General features: G+C 38.0%; 4 protein-coding genes across 6 annotated transcripts; 2 read left to right on the top strand and 2 right to left on the bottom strand.

Moving 5' to 3' along the window:
* Positions 1-2485: 2485 nt before the first annotated feature.
* Positions 2486-4702, top strand: LOC147280350 (uncharacterized). The gene is made up of 2 exons (XM_086252577.1): positions 2486-3036; positions 3938-4702. Exons 1-2 carry the CDS (start codon positions 2601-2603, stop codon positions 4483-4485), a joined length of 984 nt encoding a protein of 327 aa, XP_086108703.1. The 5' UTR covers positions 2486-2600; the 3' UTR covers positions 4486-4702.
* A 1108-nt stretch (positions 4703-5810) lies between these two features.
* On the top strand, positions 5811-8260 carry TBL6 (TRICHOME BIREFRINGENCE-LIKE 6). Its single transcript, XM_086252576.1, has 5 exons — positions 5811-6790; positions 6941-7133; positions 7277-7467; positions 7647-7805; positions 7902-8260. The coding sequence occupies exons 1-5, from the start codon at positions 6036-6038 to the stop codon at positions 8200-8202; spliced, it is 1599 nt and encodes a 532-aa protein (XP_086108702.1). The 5' UTR covers positions 5811-6035; the 3' UTR covers positions 8203-8260.
* Positions 8261-8381: 121 nt separating this feature from the next.
* Positions 8382-15541, bottom strand: SWN (SET domain-containing protein). Of its 2 annotated transcripts, none has more exons than XM_086251104.1 (17): positions 15350-15541; positions 15011-15112; positions 14670-14941; positions 14353-14517; positions 14139-14223; positions 13878-14027; positions 13740-13787; positions 13581-13640; positions 12170-12771; positions 11445-11598; positions 10961-11178; positions 10177-10308; positions 9780-9867; positions 9629-9676; positions 9417-9545; positions 8979-9056; positions 8382-8904 (listed from the first exon to the last, which is right to left on the bottom strand). In XM_086251104.1, the coding sequence occupies exons 1-17, from the start codon at positions 15527-15529 to the stop codon at positions 8713-8715; spliced, it is 2703 nt and encodes a 900-aa protein (XP_086107230.1). In that variant the 5' UTR covers positions 15530-15541; the 3' UTR covers positions 8382-8712. The 2 variants fall into 2 exon arrangements, with proteins under 2 accessions (XP_086107230.1, XP_086107229.1); XM_086251103.1 differs by having other exon boundaries at positions 13581-13652; positions 15350-15539.
* A 2074-nt stretch (positions 15542-17615) lies between these two features.
* Positions 17616-21045, bottom strand: LOC147280347 (DELLA protein RGL1-like). Of its 2 annotated transcripts, none has more exons than XM_086252580.1 (3): positions 20083-21045; positions 19257-19284; positions 17616-18520 (listed from the first exon to the last, which is right to left on the bottom strand). In XM_086252580.1, exons 1-3 carry the CDS (start codon positions 21043-21045, stop codon positions 17616-17618), a joined length of 1896 nt encoding a protein of 631 aa, XP_086108706.1. The 2 variants fall into 2 exon arrangements, with proteins under 2 accessions (XP_086108706.1, XP_086108707.1); XM_086252581.1 differs by lacking the exon at positions 19257-19284 and having other exon boundaries at positions 17616-18563; positions 20080-20888; positions 20925-21045.
* Between the last annotated feature and the right edge of the window lie 128 nt (positions 21046-21173).

Here is a 21173-nt window from a genome sequence, read left to right as displayed (position 1 = left end):
GTTATAATGTTCTACTACAAGGTTGGACTGAGCCTGATCGCTAATTTATGCTGGGTTATCATATTCGACTATTTTATGTTTTGGGCCTCTACTGTCCACTGGTCCAGTCTTCTCCTTGGGCTTTGGAACTTCGGCCTGCATAGTTCTACAGATCATAACATGTATTTGCACATACAAACCCAACTTAATCAGTTAATCTAAGTCAATTATTTCATGGCCAAACAAATAAAATAAATTACTCTCAAGAACAAAAAATTTAAAGTTTTTAACTGGAAATCTACCTAAAAAAAAATTAAGCTAAATGCTATTCTATTCGCCTGGCATGTCTAGAGGCGAGAAAAAGGCTATCGAGCACTCGGTATTCTTGCCGAGAGATTGGCGGAAGCAGATGTATTCTCCATCTGCAAATTTTAGGTTGCAGATGCAATTTTTTAGGTTGCAGATGACATATTTTAGGTTGTAGATAAAAATTTTAAAATGCAGATGTAGGCAGCTGTCGAGTGCTCGGCAAGAACTGCCAAACGCTCGGTAAGAATTTTGTCTAGTGACTTAAGTTTTAAGTCAAATGGACTGTAGGTTAAGTTTGTTTCTCATTTTGACCTTCTACTTAAATTACCCAAAAAAAAAAAATCTACGTCAATTATTTGCTAATTAAGTAAAAGTTCAGTATTGGTCTTCTCTTCCCCAATTTATTTTAGGGAAAATTTTAGCACAAATTGGTCACATGACCAATTTTAAATAGCATTTATGACTGAATTGACGGAAAGTCTTTGATTGGTACTTAAGTAAACCAACAGTACTTAATTGAAACACTTTAAATGTCGCATCCTCAACTGAGACAAGAAATAAAAGTCGAGGTCTTTTGCTAAGATTTTGCCCTCACAAATTGGTCACGTGTGGGTTACGTTTAAAATCACGTGACCAATTTTAACGGCGATTATGACGAAAATGATGGAAAATCCTTGATTAATATTTAAGGACTATAAATTCTTAATTGGAACATTTTAAATGCCCAATCCCTCAACTGAAAAAATGAGTAAAAGTCAGAGCTATCAATATATCAAATTCTAAACGGTACTAAGATCTTTTATTGAACTGGGTAAGTGGGTAATCTACCAAGCAGACTATCTTCTTTTTTTTTTTTTTTTGGCCACTCAAGCAGACTATCTTCAAATCCAAAGAGAGTACACATTCCAAAGGTTTAAGGTAACACTATTTGACTGTGAACATACGCAGTATCAGCTAACAATGATGATTTAGATCTTTTGTTTTAGACAAAGGCAATGTAGTTTAGATGTCATTATTAAAAAGGCATCATTTTCCACATTTTGGATTATTCTATTTTTTATTGGTTTTTTTTTTGCCAACATTCTATTTTTTATTGGTTAAGATACAAAGTTTTTGTCTTTTAGTCAATGGTCGCAAGTGGTAGGCAAATGACATACAATGACTCGATGGGAAATGGGTGATATTAAGCCAGCAGCACTAACAGGCAAACTACTTTCAAGTTTTCAACAATAAAAAATGGAGATTTACAGGCTATATAGCACCCCAAAATTGAATCCATCTTCCACATGCCACCCTTTTTTAAAAGTAAGTAATGTCTGCGCTTTACATTTTGAGTAGTCATATGTTAATGGAATTATGGAAGCACAAAAGCAGAGCAAAATTTGAAATGGTATGGTACAAGTACAACTGTACAAGAAGAAGGCTTTTTTTCTTTTTTTAAGCAGACCAAAAAAAAAAAGAAAAAGAAAAAAAGAAGAAGAAGGCTTTTTAATACATTGTAAAGGTAAAGCGCACGAGAATAGAGATATTTTGTATTTACTTTTTCCTATGCTGTGCATGGAATGCCAATGCAGTAATGCTATACATCCACCACCCACTTATGGACAAAACACTCGGCGTTAATACTTTTTTATCATTTCAAATGCATCAACAAACATAATCAAGGCAACCAAACCAATCAAATGATACACCCAACAAGGCAACAAATCAATATGCACGAACTATTTTCTTTTTCTTTTATTTTTTCGCTTAAATAATTTGAATTCATCTCAATTAAATATGGAAAACTTGGTAGCTATTTTATTCAGATAAGTGTCATTTTATTTCTTAAATTATTGTATTTGTATCAATTTGCTTCATATATTTTTAATTTAAAAAATTAAAATTTTTTCAATTAAGGTAATTTCGTCAATTTATTTGATAAATTAATACAAGTAATTAGCATATGATTACCATTTTTTCCTCAATAAGAATTTTCGTGATGAGCATTTAATTTTGTGTAAACATAGCTTTAAATAAAAGGTGAGTAAATTAATAAAATTACCTCAGTCGGTAAAATTAAAAAATTAAATATCTTAATTTTTCAAATTCTATTTATTGAAATTGTTAATAAGCTCATAACATTCAAAGTGTGATCCACATAATTTAATCAAATAATGAATTATTAACCTTGTTATTTTCACCCATCCATGGAAAACTTAGCTATGACTCTTTGAGTAGGAAGTTGAAGTGAAGTTGATCCCATAAATACCCACTCTTCACCTAAACATTAACTCTCCCTCTCTTCTAGTCTTCTCTTCCCAACAATCAACATGGCCTTCTTTCTCTGCTCCCCAAAATTTGTGGCCCTCTTCTTCGTACTCTCAGCCATACCCGTAGCCTACCTTATTTCCTTGGAGCTTGCCAAACCCACCTCCCACGTCTACCACTACCACAGCGCCGGCTGGTTCCGGGAGTGCGCCAAGTGGGACGATCTCAACCGTCGCTTCCTCGTCTCCTTCTTGGACGGCGGCGTCGGTCAGATTTCGGTGCCCGACGATCTCACCCCCGATACCATCTTGGAGGAACTTCCGCTCGTCAAACACGTTGACTTGGCCGGAAATGCTTCCCTCGGATTCGTCATCGACCGCCCAAGGAATCGCCTCCTCGTCGCCACTGCTGACGTCATGAGCAACCGCTATGGTGCGCTGGCGGCGTACGACCTGTCCACGTGGGACCGGGTGTTTCTCACTCAGCTCAGCGGCCCAAGTAAGTAATTTCAAATTTCAATCCATCTCCTTTTCATTTCAGGCTTACTGTTATTTGTACTGTAAGGTTCATATTTCACTGTGGACCATTGATCTGGGATCTGGGTTATTCAATCCGGGGCAAACCCACATGAAAGAACGGTCTGGATTGAAGTTCAAACGTTTTGAACTTCAAGCTCTTGATTTTATCAGACCAAAACAAAAAAGTTGTTGATTTTTAGCCACAAGTTTTGACTGTTGTTAAAATCTGGAAAATTTCTTGACTTTCATGGTCCAGCCATGTCAACCACCTGGGGACAATTTCATTTAATACAGCTACCCCTCAGTAGGTGAACTAAAGCTGATTCATTCAGGCCAAATTTATTAGAATGCAAAAGCATGTTATTAAAGTAAATTTCTCCAAAAATTATCTTTTTGGTCTTGTCTAGAAAATTTGAGTTATTCTTGTACTGGTTGGTGTGTTAGGTGTGTCTGTCTTTTATTTCTTTTAATAAATATCTTAGTACTAATAATTGAAATCAACCAACTTGAAATGAATCCTATAGTTAATGGGAAAATTTGAAATGTTTTATAGTTCGTAGACCAACTTGAAATGGACCTAGATGTAAAAGTAGTTGAGCCTTGATTTAATTAATAAATGCCAGACACAGCCTGTTATCTTTTGACTAGAGGTGGGGTTGTGAGTTGTGACTAGTGATTTAAGACTTGATTTTCAAAAGACAAGAAGAAAAAAAATTATGAAGAGTTGAAGATGGTTGTTTGATAATAATACATGTTGCCATATTCTTGCATCTTTGATAGATATAGATTAATAATGTTAATGTCAAATTAAGCATGATCATTGAACTTGTTAGGCCATGTGTGTTTTATATCATATTTGCCTGTTTTCCCTGTGGATGCAGGTGATGAGAAATCGTTTGCAGATGATGTTGCAGTTGATGCAGAAGGCAATGCATATGTAACAGATTGCAAAGCCAGTAAAATTTGGAAGGTTGGAGTAGACGGCAAGTTCCTATCAATAATTAGAAGTCCTCTCTTCACTACAAAGGAGTGGTACAAAAACTTGGTTGGCCTAAACGGAATTGTGTACCACCCAGATGGGTTCTTGATAGTCATTCACACTTTCAGTGGCAAGTTGTTCAAGATTGACCTAGCAAAGGGAGAGGAAGTGAAGCCAATTGAAGTTGTTGGAGGGTCACTAACATTTGGAGATGGTCTAGAGCTACTATCTCCCACTCAGCTTGTAGTTGCTGGGAACCCTTCTGGTAGGCTGGTGGAGAGCTCTGATGGGTGGGAGACAGCGTCTGTCGTGGCAAAATTCTCAGGGCCGAAGCACCGGTTGGCCACAGCAGCAACCGTGAAGGATGGGAAGGTGTACCTCAACCACATGGTTGGCATGGGGTACCCTAAGAAGAAGCATGCCATTGTTGAGGCAGTCTTTTCTGCTTGAAATGGACTCTCAAGTACTCAACTCAACAACCACCATCATTTACTTTGTAGATTAGAATTAGATGTTGTCTGCGGTAAATTTATGTTTCAGTAAGCAAACCACATTTTGATGTTGTGAAGGAATAGGTGTCTACAGTCTACTGGTCTGTAATGAATTGATGAATCGTCTCTGCAATCTTCATATCTGCTGCCCAAATGAGCTATTGAGGCTACTAAAAGGCTTTTAAACCCTGAATTGTTTTATAAAATGGGCTAGGTTATATGCCCATGATGTATGGGCATCTAGTGGGCCTATATTTCATGCATTAGTAAACTCTACTACATTTGTTTAGTGGCCCAATTTTTGTTATTTTTTTTTGTTAACAAAAACGGTAGCTCATGGCCAAAAAAAACAAAAACGGTAGCTAAACTCCAAAGTGGGATGTGCTCCTTTCGTCACATGAACACACGTTTTAGTGCAAAAACTATAGGTAACAAAAAGGGTTACGATCCTTACAGCTCAGGATGAGAGCCACTGATTATTCCTAACACAAACATTGTCACGACTCGAAGTTGGAATTAGGATACGAATCTCAATTCAATTCTTTTCTCCATTTATTTGTGGACAGTGACAAGCCATTACCATCATGTACTAACGTCCAAGTTGCAACACAGACATCGCCATTAATGTTTCTCAGAATTACTGTCCTGCCATGCTCCTCATAATCTTGTTTTCGCAGGTTTCTGGCTATTAAATTCGTTTACAAAGACTAATATACCCCCTTCGTTTCCATAATTCACATTCCCCAAAGTTTAGTATCACTTGCAAGCAAAGCAAAGCTAGCCAACTATGACCTCGGCCTACAAGGTAAACTGAAATGGGAACAAAGGGTTTGTAAAAGGAGAATATGAGTTTTGAGGTATTCACCAAGGCTACTTTCTAGAAAATATAGATAACTTCAATTTGAATCTTGTTAAACTGAGAATATGATTATATTTTAAACATATCTTCCGAATCCATGTTAGTGTGTAATTAAAATGGAGTGGCACCTATTTTTTAGGTTCGATGTTAATTGTTTGTTTTTGACTGGTTAAAAGAATTAGTCTGATGTATAAAAATTGACCCGGTTAAAGCAACACTTTCGATTAACACAAAAAAAATAAAATAAAATAAAATTAATTGGTAAGGCAGTTATAAAAAAATAGTGGTAATAATTGAACTCAAATGAGGATATACTCGTCATTTTCTCATGCAGTTAAGGTTATGCAGTGTATTCCATGTACAATATTGTAAAATAAAAGGCAGGACATGGATTATCTGTTTGTTTTTTTAACGACCCACTTTCCCATTTAGCAACTGCTCTGCTTTAGCATTGCCTGCTCATTATCTGCAAGTTTGCTGTACAGCCTGTACTTACTATTTTTCCGAATTGTTTTCCTTCAAGTTTCTACAGCATCACACAGTGTCACAGAGACTACGAAATCTCACCCAATTCTTATTGACTTTTCTAGGGAAGCATATATTTCCCACTCTTTCAGTCCAAGTGAGGAACTGTGAGAAACGGATGAGTTATGGAGAGGCAGAGAAGTTTCTCCTTTAAGCCCACTAGATTCTTAGTATTTTCTTTTACGATCTCTTCCTCTGTCATCTTCCTCACTTTCTTCACCATTTGGGTCACCAAAACCACCCCTTCAGTGCTCCAAAATACCCATCTGCAGTTCAATACATCCTCACTCGTTTTGGGTTTCAAACCCATTGCTGTTCATACTTTGACTGGTTTCAGTAGAAATTTTTCAGCAAATAGTCTGAAAAATTCATTCTTGAATGTTACCCGCTTTGGCAAACCTGAAAATGCTTCTGGGTGTGCTGGGGTTTCACTTAATAGTGGGTTACAGAGGAAGAAAAACGAATCCGAAGTTGCACAACATGAAGACAAAGGCGGTGGGTTAGATGGTAATATCACAGCAATGGCCCCTAGTGCACCTGCAATCTTATTTGAGAAGATTGAGATGTCTGAAGTGCAAAATGTTGGAGCAACTACATTGAAGAAGATTCAAGCCACAATTAGTAAAAGGATTGAAGTGAAGAAGATAAAAGCATCTTCATTTGCAAAGGCTCAAATTTCAAGTAGTGGGAGGTTTGGAGACAAGAGAATTAGAGGATGCGATTTTACAAGAGGGAGGTGGATATATGATGAGAGCTATCCTTTGTACACAAATGTTTCCTGTCCTTTCATAGATGAAGGTTTTAATTGTCAGGGTAATGGGAGATTAGATAAAGACTATATGAAGTGGAGGTGGCAACCACAAGATTGTGACATTCCAAGGTACCTCCTCATTGGATCTTTTATTTTATTTTTTAAGAAAAAAAATGTAGCCATAGATGATGGGATTCTTTAAGCTTGGTATTTTGGTCTAGACACAATGTAGTTAAAAGATTGCAATCTTAAGTACTGTATTTTTGGCCTTCCATATAGGTTCAATGCAACAAAAATGCTGGAGCAGATAAGAGGGAAAAGACTAGTTTTTGTGGGTGATTCAATCAATAGGAATCAATGGGAATCCATGCTGTGCATGTTAATGGGAGGTATAAGAGATCCAAAGAGGGTCTATGAGACCCATGGCCGCAGAATCACCAAAGAGAAGGGGAACTATAGTTTCAAATTTTTGGTAATTCTGCACAGCTGTTCTCTCTCTCTCTCTCTCTCTCTCTCTCTCTCTCTCTCTCTCTCTCTCTCTCTCTCTCTCTCTCTCTCATGTTGATTCATTTGCTGGCTATCCTAAGTATTTAATTTCTGAAGTTGTTTTTACAGGATTACAAGTGTACAGTTGAATATTATGTGACCCATTTCTTAGTTCATGAAAGCAAGGCGAGAGTAGGGCAGAAGAGAGTGCAAACCTTGAGAATTGATTCCATTGATCATGGTTCATCTAGATGGAGAGGAGCTGATATTTTGGTATTCAACACTGCACATTGGTGGTCCCATTACAAGACTAAAGCTGGGTCCGTTCCCTTATTGAACTATTAAGCTTTTTAGGACCTATGCTACCATGCTCATTAGTTGTTGTGAGATTTTACTCGTATTGAAATCTGATGATGAGTTAAAAATCTCATGTCCACAGAGTAGTGATATATAGAAAACTTCTTGAATTGGAATAAGTGACATTTGGATCTGATAACAGGATCAATTACTACCAGGAAGGGGGCAAAGTTCATCCACGGCTTGATGTTTCCTCAGCTTTCAGAAAAGCTTTGATGACCTGGGCATCATGGGCTGATAAACATATCAATCCACGCAAAACCCGAGTTTTCTTTCGAAGTTCAGCACCGTCCCATTTCAGGTTTGCATATGTTCATGCTGCATAAACTTCTTATATGGTAATGTCGAAATTGTGAACGTCGGTTGCTGACTGAGATTGTAACCCACTGATGAATAGGGGAGGTCAATGGAATTCAGGTGGGAGTTGTAAGGAAGCTACTCAACCCCTCCTCCAAACTTCAAGCTCCTCTTATACAGAGAAAAATATAATTGCAGAGGAGGTCATAAAGCAGATGAAAACTCCTGTAACTTTGTTGAACATAACTGGCTTGTCAGATTACAGAATAGATGGTCATCCATCTGCATATGGAAGAAAATCATGGAAGCACTCCTCTTCAGGCATTCAAGATTGCAGTCATTGGTGTCTTCCTGGCATTCCTGATGTCTGGAATGAATTGTTGTATGCTCATTTGCAGTAACTGAGGGTAAACCGCTTTCTATATATCTAACTTGTAAATTCTTTCAATTATTTCATTATTTATCAAATTACTGGTTTCCAACAATTCTTTGCTTTTAGCACGCCCTCCATGAAAGAAGTCATATTTTCAAGATAAATAAAGCAATTCCGAGCCATTTATTTCCTTAAAACAAAAAAAAAAAAACAAAACAATTCCCATTATTACCATAACGACATGCCTCCCTATAAAAGCATTGTCGAGCCCCAATTGTAATATCAAACAGCTAGAGGAATTTCTAACTTATTGCCAATACGATCCATAAAATTAACCTTATTGTCTAAAATTTCTATAGTCAAGAAACACGCTTGGGCACATCAGCAAGCCATTCGAACTTGGAGGGAAGCTAGGGTAATTACTTACAAGCTTCCTCATGAAGACAATTCTCGTCCCCACTGTTGTCATGGATAAAAACCTCCAGAATCGAAATATGCGCCATACTAATGTACATTCCAATCCATGCCAAATTTGCATTCAATGAGATTGGTGTTTCTTCGCTCTGCCTTGATAGACAGATGAATCATCCTTCTTAGAACCCTCAGGTTTTTGAGCCCATGCAGGTGCTTCTTTTGGTCCATATTGATAATCATAGAAGAGCTCCTCACCAGCATCCATATGGTCCTTGGCAAATATGCCCACTCGGTGATCTCCCGCGACCAACATTACCTATGCAGGCCGCCGTATTAGCTCAACCAATGATGATAACTAATCAAACAGAGGAATCACTGAAACTTAAATACCTTTGCATAGCAGTTGGGGTTCGGTGAGTGGTTTGCAAATTTAAGCTTGTCTCCTTTTCGGTAAGCATCTACGACGTACTGTAAGTAAACAGGTGACATTGAGATCTCATGCCAGAGTAAAGCTATACGTATTACATATTTTCCATGAATGACAAATGCAAATATAAAGGCAGTAAAGCACCGACTCACTGAGCTAAAAGCAAACAGAGTAACAGGCAAGAGCTTAATTGGTGGAGAATAACTGCCAAACAGTAAGGCTGAAACCTAATGTTCATTTGGGGGAAAACAGTGGTCACCTAGAAAATTTGTTCTTTTGTTTTCCGAGCTTAAAATTTTATGATAAGTAGGGATTTAGTGAACAGCTCCACGAGCCATGCAACCCTTAAGAAGGAAAACATGAATACTTTGCACGAAATATTAATATTAATTTTCCCTTACCTGATCATTCAAGTCAAAAAGAAATGACGAGTTTGCACGATCATAAATCTTCCCGCGCCTGTCTGCTTCCTCATGGGAGATAAGTTCACCAGTATATTCTCCAAGATAATCATGTTTGGTTACAGGGTTCTGAAATCATATAATTCAATTTGGTGAGAAGAATTAGCTATAAATTAGTAGGAAGCCAAATAGATTAACATTTATCTTCGAACCTTTAAAAAGGCTCCCCATCCAGCAACATCAGACTTAGCCAATAGAATCTGAAGAAAAAGAAAGGGGCAGGCAACCATAAATCATAAAGTAAATTATGCCGATTGCAGACCACAGCAGTAATTTATTAACTAAACACCAACAATTGCTCACCCTCTGTTGTTGCCTCAGAAGAAGCCTCATGTTTCCACATTGACCATCTCCCCGTCTTAGTGGCTCGCCTACTGAACCGTCCCCACAACTGCATCAAGTATGTTATATTTAAAACCACCACCAAAGGTATAACAAACTCTCTACAATGAGATACAAGAAAAAAAGAAATGCTTAAATAGACCGGATGCCTCCTGGGAACCCAATTATTTTGACATAAGATTGGAGCTCAAATAAAAAAAAAAATATGTGCTTGCTTCAAAAAGCTCGACCGCTGGTCCATCATCAAATGAAACTCATTACCTAATGCAACAGAATTTCGACATTTGATTTTGCAGAGAATAGCATGCAACGAGTGTCCAAAGTCACAAGTAATAGCATACATATAGAAACTCATTACCTAAGCCAACAATTGCGACAGACATCTGGGTCGCATTCACGCCCAGCAGCAAAGCATGGGCACTGCCGACTTCTGCATTGGCTCTTTGCACAGTGGCATCCCCTGAACCTATTCTTGCAGCTCTTTGGGCACCTGAAGATGTAAGAATTAATTGATCAGATAAACACTTTCCATTATGCAACCAGTGGAAACTTTTGTGGGCAAAAAAACTGCAAGTGAGTACTTCATAGTGGGTTCATCTAAAAAGTGAAACACAACATATAAACTGTTTTTGTTAGCACGTAATTAGCCAAGCTTAATAATCACTTGAACAAACCAAGCCTGAGAAATTTATTGATGTAGGTTTTTAGGATTGCAGATTCAATTCGCAAATGCAAAGAATCCCTATTTCTTTTAGTTGCAAGGTTGGGCAGTAGGGGTACTCCTTTCTATCCATCCATCTCTCCCCAACCTTAATGAAGGCAAGATCTGAATAATCTGGTACTTGTATGAGGCCTTAGGAGATCAAATATGCAGGCAACTTGGCATCTTCTATGTATCATGTATTTCACATTTCATATGGGACAACTTTCAACCACACACACACACACACATGAAAAATCCCAGCTCCTTTAAATATTAAAATTTTACTGAAAATGAACTCCAACATACCCACAGGATGTTGGGATGTTTCTTATGAAATTATTATTCTTTTTCCTTTTTTCTGATAAGAAACATCCCAGCAACAGTTGTATGCATTTCTTTACATCATTAGATAACTATTTTAAAAACAAATCTAACATACCCACAGTATTTTTCACAAGTTCCAGTATGCAGACAAGGGCATTGCTTTCCACACACAGACTGGCATACACATGGTGTATATTGTTTTCGGTACTGGTCTTTGCCATCAGCAATTCTTTTCCAGATTGATGGGTGCCCAGCAGACTTCCAAGAATATTTAAGCCTCCGTGCTTTGCCCCTTCTACGAAGTGACCGTGACTTTCTTGGCATCTCTTGGTCCTAACTCAAGTAAAATAAAAGATAACAGAAGTGTAAGTGTGTAACTCAATGTTGCAGAACCAAATGATTGGGCTATAACAGGGAACAGTAAAAGAATAGGGGTGAAAGGACGATGATAGATTGACTAGCAACTGCGGAGTAAAATACATGCTAGATCAGCTAGAAAGTTCCACAGGCCTGGTTGCCAAAATACCTTTACAATCACCTTTTAATAGAAGATATTTAATAATAAAAGAAATAGGGAGGAAAATTTCTTTGATGTTTACCATCTGATCCGTATCAGCATTTCCATTATCTTCCATAACCAAACATGGTCCAACAACAGATCTGTTAGGCATTGAACCTCTAGTATCATGCATGTAACTGGACACCTCCATGCAAGTCCTCAAGCCAGAAAGTAAGTTCCTGGCTATGAGGCAACTGTAAAATATGAGTTACCCATTAAGTACAAAGAAATATTAAGAAAAAGATACAGTATGTCATATATATAAAACAAACAAAATTAGCAACATGAAACATTAATTTGCAAACTCGTGCAGGAGGATACCATCGTTGAACTTTCCTATGAAACCTAAATTTCCTACCAACCCAAATGGCACATTCTGTTTGCAATAGGAGAAACTATAATGTCATTAGACTATGCTACATGGACTTAAATAAGGATGTAGGCAGACAGTCTATTCCAAAGTGTCAAATTGGCCTGTTTCAAAATTTTGGGGTGCACTTAGCCATATCTTTTTGATAGGAAACATCATAGTTGTATTAATAATAATGGAGAATTCCAATCAAAGTGGACCAGCAGTCCACAAACGATGGTACCCTAGGCCTCCAAAATCCAGACACCAAGCATGCATTAAGTGAACAAGCTGCACTCAAGCTTTACAAAAACCTGAAACTGTAACCACTCAATTTACACTCAAAGACTAAGAATTGGCATGCAAGGGTAATGTGAAGGGTCCATGTAGCACGTTTTGAATTCAAAAAGACGTACCTGTTTCTCCCAAATATCTCTAATCCCTTCATGTATAATTCTTTCTCCACTGGCTTCCACTCAGAGCTGCTGCACACCCCTTTAACTTGACCTCCTGTAGAATTGGATGGTTGCTTCAGTTCCGGCACTTCTGCTACATCTTTTGGTTCATCTCTGACATTGTTCATAGATTCATCACGGGAAGCACTACCAGAACAAACAAGTTCCTTTGAAGTATGGCGACCAGAATCGTTTAAAAGGCTTTTGTTGGTCATTTGATATTCATTTTCAATGGGTAAACCAACATCTGGGTTCTTACTTTTGGAACCAGAAATGTGATCCTGAAGCAGGAATGGTTCACTAGTTCCAGTTACTAAATCCAAAGCATCTAATCTCTTCTGTTTCTTGCAAGAACCCAGGAAATCATCAGGTACTATAGTTAGGTCATCTTCCATTTTATCTGTGTGCCTTACAACCTTGCGCTTCCCTGTACTACCATGAGAACTTGGTTGTTCAGCATTAAAGGATGACGCAGGAGCACTTCCTCTCTCTGAAATTATTATGTTCATCCTATGCAGAGCATCAATATCTGGACCTCCTGGCAAGTTTTCAACTACTCTTAACTGCAAGAAGGACATGGAAGTCATACTTCAAAATCCCATGAACAGTGGAAAAAACCCAAACAAACATGGATCATATGAATCATAACGTCGGGATTAATAAGCCCTATACAAAGCAGAATGACAGAAATTGAATTATGCAGCCAGCCTCAGATTAGAACAAAAGGATAAAGTTGTTCCTGTAGCCGGCCTCAAACTATTGGTATTTAGGCATTATAGGAGTATAATTCATTAAAGTCTATAGTATTGAGCAAATAACTAGAAGAGCCAATAGATTAGCATTACCCTACTAAAATATTTCATGGAGAAGGAAAGAAATTAACTAGTTCAACTAAACATAACCAACCAAAAATCTCACCGTATGTGGGCTTTTAACTCACTACATAAAAACTTTCATAGCAGTTTCAGAACACTGGAAGTCAAAACTAATATGTTACAGATAGCAGACATAAGATCTTTCAATGAGTGACACTTGACGGATAACTAGTCAGAAGTTCCATTTCTTTTTCTCCTAAACTTCAATTAGCGAAAAGCAAAAGACCTAGACATGTGTGACCCCAGATCGACGTACACTGCAATGTACATCAATTGAGTCAGATGATGACCATAATAATAATCAGTTGTTCCATTTCCGAGCAGTGTCCTTTTTTTGATAAAAAAATTCCTCAAAAAATCATAATTATAAGTTTTTCTTTTAACAAAAAAATAAAACTAGATTGAGGATTTGAATTCTGCAAAGCAGATAGTTCACAAACAAAATATCAAGAGTGGGAAGATCATGTCCTCTGGAACATGAAGAAAGAAAGTCATACCCTAAGGTAACATTGATCACTGCAAGGTTTCCTGTCCTGATCATGTTCGGACCACTGCAACTGTTTTTCACGCTGTCAAACAAAGCCTCTACTAAATATACAAACAATTGAAATGAAATTCAGAGTAAGCTAAAACATATAAACAATACTGCTGCTTACAGGATAGATTAAAGGTTGAGAACATCCATGCAGACGACAATCAAATAGCTGTTGGATAGATAAAAGCATTCAAGCGTTATATCAGAACACAACACCAATGATTTTCTTAAACAATTCATGTAAGATGACACCCCATACCAAGCAACGGCGACAGAAAAGGTTATCGAAAGAATCTAAGGCAGCACTGAGACTCTTATCAAGAGAAATGCACCTATTGGACCCACGTTCCCCAGAACCTTTTGGTTCATGTTTCTCAGAGTCTCTTTCCTTGATTGTGTTGTACCGCTCCTGCAATTTTGAATTCCAAAAAATTTAGACATCAAAAGTTGGATTTCAAATTAAATGAGAACATGGATCATCCTCTGAAACATAACGATCCGAACACATGTTAATCCCTACCAGGATTTCCAAAGTAGTCACTCCAACAAACTGGCTAACAACTTTGACCACTTCCTCGCCTTGCCCATGCTCCTGAAATGCCATCCTACCAAATTCAACACAGAAAAAGTAAAAACCTTCATTTGGCCCCAAGAAAAAGTTGAACTATGACGAGTTAACAAGGGGTCATAGGCATTGAGATTCTCTAAAAGTCTAGCATCTCATTTTGACTTACAAAAGAATTCGATCTTCATCCGCAGAAAATTCATGTTTCACTTCTTCGGGTTCTGCTATCTCTTCATCATCAGTGTCACTACAGACGAGAGCTTCACTGCCATGCTTATCATAGTAAATGCGTCTCCTCCCAACCACTGACTGATCATCAGCCATTCTCTGATTTCTGTGCTGTGAAAGGCAAATTTGAGATAGGAGAAACACAACAACATGTTCACATTAAAACAGAAGTCTGTGCTTTACACAAGTCCAAACTCGAAACCCCGAAAAGCCCCCAAAAACAAATTAGAGCTCTCAAAGGAACGTGTATCTTCAAACCTGTCCAAGAATATCCAAGTTGTATAACGTGGTATCTTGGCAGCAACTGGAAGCTCCGTACTTGATGGGAATAACACCTCCTGATCGTTGATAACGTCTTTATCACCAAATTCAGGAGCAAACCCACTGAACTTGCAGAGAGGATGTTCAATTCTTGAAGAAAGCAATTTACAGCTCCCATTTTGCTCCGAGAACCAACCACTCGCTCTTGACGTTGCTGATATTTGCGAAACATGACTTTCTACCTCCTTCCTATTCTTCTCAATTTTTTCCTGTGAAAATTATAAGCAAGAGGAATCAATTCCATATCATTGGCTTTGTATGTATTTATGTCAACTTACTTTTACTGAAACCATTCTCTCTGCTTGAATTTGCTTCTTAAGCTGGTGAATCTTCCGTTCCAAGCTTCCAACATCATCACTTGGCTCTTCACCATGTGATTTCTGCCCACATAATTCATGATTATAAGATCAAACATAATTCTCAATGGAATTCTAAAATTCAATTCTTTCATATCCAAACTGCATATTCAAAATTCAAAGATAAATACTCATCGCTCTCAATTCTGATGAAAAGCATCGAAATTTTTATTTGTAAAAGAAAATTCGAGGAAAATTCGCGTGGAGAATTAGCGGATTCAAGGATCGATGACCAGAGAGGTAAAGTTTTGAGATACTGACTCTGAGTTTAGTTGCAGAGTCGGTAAATTTGGACACCATGCCTCGAACTGTTGTGCTCATCTGCTGTGCGACTCGACCAAGAAAGAGTGAGAAACGGAGAAATAAGCCTTTTCCCAATTGACACGTGTGAGGATTGGTGATGTGGCCTACATGGTGAAGGGTTGGTGATGTGGCCAACATGCCGGAAAATTGGTGACGTGGCTTTCATGCCGGAGCAAAAATTTATTGTCCGCATCGATTATGTATAACTTTCCTCTTATAAAATTGTGACGCGTTATAAGCCAGCGAATTTATGATGGTTATATATTGTATGTTAGCAAATTGGTAATGGTTACACATTATATGCCAACAAATTGATGACGGTCACGCATTATCACCAACGAATCGGAAACGGAAGAAATAAACCTTTTTTGAATTGACACGTGTGAGAATTGGTGATGTGGCCTACATGGTGGAGGGTTGGTGACATGGCTAATATGCCGGAAGATGGGTGACATGGCTTATATGCCGAAGGGAATATTTATTGTCCGCATCGGTTATGCATAACTTTTTCCTTATAAGATTGTGACGTGTTATATGCCAGCGAATTGATGATGGTCATATATTGTATGCTAGCAAATTGGTAACAGTTACACATTATATACCAGCAAATTGATGACAGCCACGCATTATCACCAACGAATCGGAAACGGAAGAAATAAACCTTTTTCAAATTTACATATGTGAGAATTGGTGATGTAGCCTATATGGTGGAGGGTTGGTGACATGGCCAACATGCCGAAAGATAGGTGACGTGGCTTACATGTCGGAGTGAATATTTATTGTCCGCATCAATTATGCACAACTTTCCTCTTATAAGATTGTGACGCGTTATATGCCAGCAAATGAATGATGGTCATACATTGTATGCTAGTGAATTGGTAACGGCCACACATTATATGCCAGCAAACTGATGACGGTCATGCGTTATCGCCAACGAATTGAAAACAGAAGAAATAAATATTTTTCGAATTGACACGTGTGAGAATTAGTGATGTGGCCTACATAATGGAGAGTTGATGACATGGCCAACATGCCGGAAGATGGGTGACGTGGCTTACATGCTGGAGGGAATATTTATTGTCCGCATCGGTTATGCATATCTTTCCCCTTATAAGATTGTGATGCGTTATATGCCAGCGAATTAATGATGGGCATTCATTGTATGCTAGCGAATTGGTAACAATCACACATTCTATGCTAGCGAATTGATGACGTACGGTCACATGTTATCACCAACGAATCAAAAACAAAAGAAATAAATATTAACGTCGGATTGACACATGTGAGAATTGGTGATGTGGCCTATATGGTGGAGGGTTGGTGACATGACCAACATGTCGGAAGATTGATGATGTGGCTTACATGTCGGAGGGAAAATTTATTGTCTGCATTGGTTATGCATAGCTTTTCTCTTATAAGATTGTGACGCATTATATGCCAACAAATTGAAGATGGTTATACATTGTATGTTAGTGAATTGGTGATGGTCATACATTGTATGCCAGCAAATTGGTAACGGTCACACATTATGTGTGAGCAAATTGGTGAAGGTCATGTCTTATGATATTTTTTCTTCTCTATAATTAAATATCAACATTTGTTTTTTTGAAAATTGAATATTCTTGTTGAAAAATTCTATAAAAATAGAAAAAAAAAAAAACAATCTTAAATGAGTTGTGCCTAATTCGGGCCCATTTCGTGCATGTGCTCGTGCCGTGCTTGGCCCGTGTGGTGCTCGTAATGTGCCTGATGGGCTAAAATCTTTAGCCCAGCCCTGTCTATTTTCTAGTGTCGTACTCTGGCCGGCCCGACCCTTTTGACACCTACTATCATCAATTCGTTGAAGATAACACCTTGATTGTCACCAATTCGTTGACATCCACTGCGTGACACGTCACTAATTCTTAACCTATAACAAATGTGCACAATAATGTTTCCTATGAGCCCAAGAATTGGTGGAGTGGACTTCATGTTAGAGGAAATATTATTGTGCACATTAGTTATATATAACTAATATTAGTCTAAACTATATAAAATTAGATAAAAAGCAAAGCGATCAACCCTAAATCTTATAATTACCATGGTTTAATACAAAAGCTTAAGCAACTATGTTATCTACATGACATATGTTGCAGTCCAAGAATGAATTTTTTTTTTTCTTACAATATTCAGTAAGCATATATATTGCATTTGTTTTGAAGAACATGTCACCACCCATTATGTTTCAACGAAACTTCCAAGCTGAAACTGAATGAATTGGGGTTCCCTTCCACCCAATAGTGAGGCACTTCCCATTTCTATCAAGTGTGCAAGAATTGCAACCAAACTTTTTAGCCTCCAAACTAGCTTGGTACAAAGCTGAATTACTAAAGTTCATTTCTACCATTCTGAACCTTGCAAAGAAGGCCCTCCACACATCCATTTGCACATTTCGAGTAACTCTTTCGCTGCCTTCAGATGCCACCATGTTTCGGATGCCCTCACAAAACAAGCCTTCCATGCTCACTCTATTCTTCTCCTCTTTCATGCAAGTTTCAAGGCAGTCGATAAATGCACTATAATAAAACAGTGCATTGATGAAGCGTTTTTCAAATGATGGTGAGTTATGGTTGGCTTCCACTTCAATGACCACCATTATACAAGGGTTGAGATTTCCAATCACCCTCATCAGATTTTCCAAGCAATTAGGCCTTGAAATCATTGTCCTTAGTATTAATGGTGCGTATATAGCCACGGCTTCCTCATCTTCGATTTCAAATAGTTTATCTTTGATATCTTCCATGTCTGAAATAATCACTGCCTTAAATTGAAAAGGTATTTTCAAGGATTCGGCAACACTTGTTAACCTCTTCCCTATCTCTTTTATCTTCTGTCTGCCTTCTAATCCGACAGCGGTGATCTTAAGAAGCTCAATCGGGCAATCCTCTCGTTTTGCAATTGCATCCATCAGTCCTATCCATTGTACTCCACTCCTGATTTCAAGGTCTATCAAATGGATCTTACTCTCCAATGCAACACTTTCTATTATGGCTTCGATCCCTGTGAATTGCATTACTCGATGGAAAGGGATTTCTTGGTGGCATGTAATGTATATAGGGTATGTACTTAATCCAAGACCAAAATCAGACACTCCTCTTCCCTTAGATGTGCTGCTTGATCTACGCATTTTATGCTTGATTATTAATGTCTTTCTCTCTACATTTTGCTTTGTTATGAGCTTAGTAAATATGTTGCTAACTTGTTTTATGTTTTTAGGCAGAAAATAAAGGAGAAATAATAAAGGAGACGATTCGGAGCAAAAATGTGTGCTAAGGAAGACGTTCCTAAATTCCGAAGAATAAATGGTCACGTGGAATTACATGGACCTTAATTGCATGGACATTAATGGATTGATTTGCATGGCATGAGCTGGCTAATGCATGACTTAAAATGGGTAATTGCTAGTGCACAAAACGGTATTGAACTAGATAAATGGAAGAAACGGCAAGAGAGATGATTGGATGAAATGATGACATAATTGGCTAATCGGATGAAACGGGGAAGAGGAGCAAAACAGTTTTGCATGGTGCTGTACGGGTTTGGCACTAGCTACTGAAATGGATGGCCTAATCAAATGGAGCATAATTGCATGGTTTCAAATGGAGGTTAATTACATATTCATAGTAACGCACCATTTTTTTGGGAGGAACGGCATCATCATCATCCCCTATATAAAGAGCTTTGGAGGAAGAGAAAAACTCTCTCACGATCATAGAGCCGAATCCCTGTCCTCACATCAACTCCTCTTACACTTAGCAAGAAATCTACCCTAGAACCGAAACACCATCTCTACCACCTTCCAAACTATCCTTCCTTCACCCGTGACTATCCTTTGCTCGACTTGGCTGGGATTTCTGCGTCTCCATCATCACCAAGGTGCGGCTATACTTGAAGATTGCGGAGCGAATATCCCTCGGATCCAAAAAAAGTGTAACCATGTCTTGTATTTTATTTCGGTTTTTTGTGTATTATTTCAATCCTATTTGTAAAGAGAACAAGCTTTGATGTATGGATGTTTATTTTCAGACTTGTTTGATGCCTTCCATGTGTTTGCAGCCCTAGGTTCGAATATGCATACTAGCATACATACCCCTAATGCGTTGGAGCTTGTATGGATGATACTCGATTTGGTTCATCCTTGCATGTTTCAATGAACTAATCAAAGATAAAATTGGACTTAGGAAGTTCACTCGATTTGGTTGCTTCTTATTTTCAATGTATGCATGTGTGTATGTCTTAACCTTAGTTGGAAATTTCGTAGGTACCAAAGGAGGAAGAGGTAAACGGTTTCAAGTGACTAGATGTGATGATCACTTGTAAATAATAGACTTAGGAACTTATTTTCAGCTAGATGCATGTTAGGATTATGTGTTCTTGATTGTTTGCTTGTCTATGAGTTTAAACATGTTAGAACTTGTGATTTCTTGATATGTATCTAACCACCTTCTTGTTTTATTTCGTAGGGACTTAGAAAACCAAACTTTGCACCCCCATTAAACCAAACCTAGCATAGTTATGCATTCACCCTCAATCCCCGGTTAAGAACGATCCCTACTTACCAATGCTACATCTACAAAGAAGGGTTTTAATTAATTGTTTTCGTGTTTGATTGAGTGTTTAAATTAAGTACTTGAAAAGATGCGAATTACTGCTTCCTGTTTCTTTTTCCTTTCCCGAAGTGCCTTAGCAAAATAAAAGACAACTCTCTGAACAGGGGTACCTTTGAAAGATGCAATCCATTCACAACGTAGAAGAAGTTTGCTTGCGCTTTCAAATTTTTGGAAGCCAACCTTCTCTGCTACAGCTAAAAGGATGTGGGCAAGTTCTACATCCTTTGTTTCCTTTTCGGATAGACCCGAAAGAGCATAGCCAAAGGGGTGCATAGGCATGTAAAAGTCATCATAACCCTGATTAGAGAATTCTACATATCTTGCTCCAGCAACCCTCATGATCTCTTCGATTGACAACTTCTTTTGGCCCATATAAGTTTGTTCAATTTCATTGCTTGTTGTGTTGCTCGTTCTTTCCCTTCTCAACTTCTTGAACGCGCTTCCATAACTATTTAAGAGCTCCAATACTGCTAAAGAAGATTGAGGCGGCGTTTGTTTATTGGGTTTGGAAATGTCTGAGCCTCCAATTTGGTTGAATGCAAGCCGAGTGCCATCTTGGATTGGTTGTGTTGGTGGGAAGGCAGTATCAAAGTTGAAACTATCCAAAAGTGTATAATTTGACTTGGATTGTTGTTGTTGGTAATGGTAGTGTTGTTGATCTTTGGATAAATTGGCCAGTCCCTTCTCGTCCTTGTTATCCTTATGAAAACCATGTTCAGGAGAAACAATATCAAAGCTGAAATTATCCAAAATTGGATAATTTTGCTTGGATTGTTGCTGCTGATCATGGTAGTGTTGCTGATCTTTGGACAAATGGGATAAGCCTTTCTTGGGGGCTTTGTGGTTGTCTTGACAGAAACCATGTTCAGAAGAAATTTGAGCACCCATCTCCCCCAATTCTACTATACCAAACAAAACCTCTTGTTTCTCATAATCTTCAAGTGGACTCAAACCACCTATGATTCCAAAATCACATGGTGTGAAAGAGAGATATGCATTAGCCATTTCACAGAATATCTGCAAAAACAAATTTTACAGCAGATGTACTCTCAACTCCAGTGAGACAATATGATTAATATCGACGAATATATCTACATAATTTTGTATGTATGGTAGATAACAACAATCACATG

The sequence above is a fragment of the Dryas octopetala genome, chromosome 7 (genome assembly GCF_963921425.1).
Source record: "Dryas octopetala chromosome 7, drDryOcto1.1, whole genome shotgun sequence".
Lineage (NCBI taxonomy): Eukaryota > Viridiplantae > Streptophyta > Magnoliopsida > Rosales > Rosaceae > Dryas > Dryas octopetala.
Note: the sequence above shows the minus strand (reverse complement) of the source record. Positions and strands in the feature narration are given on the sequence as shown.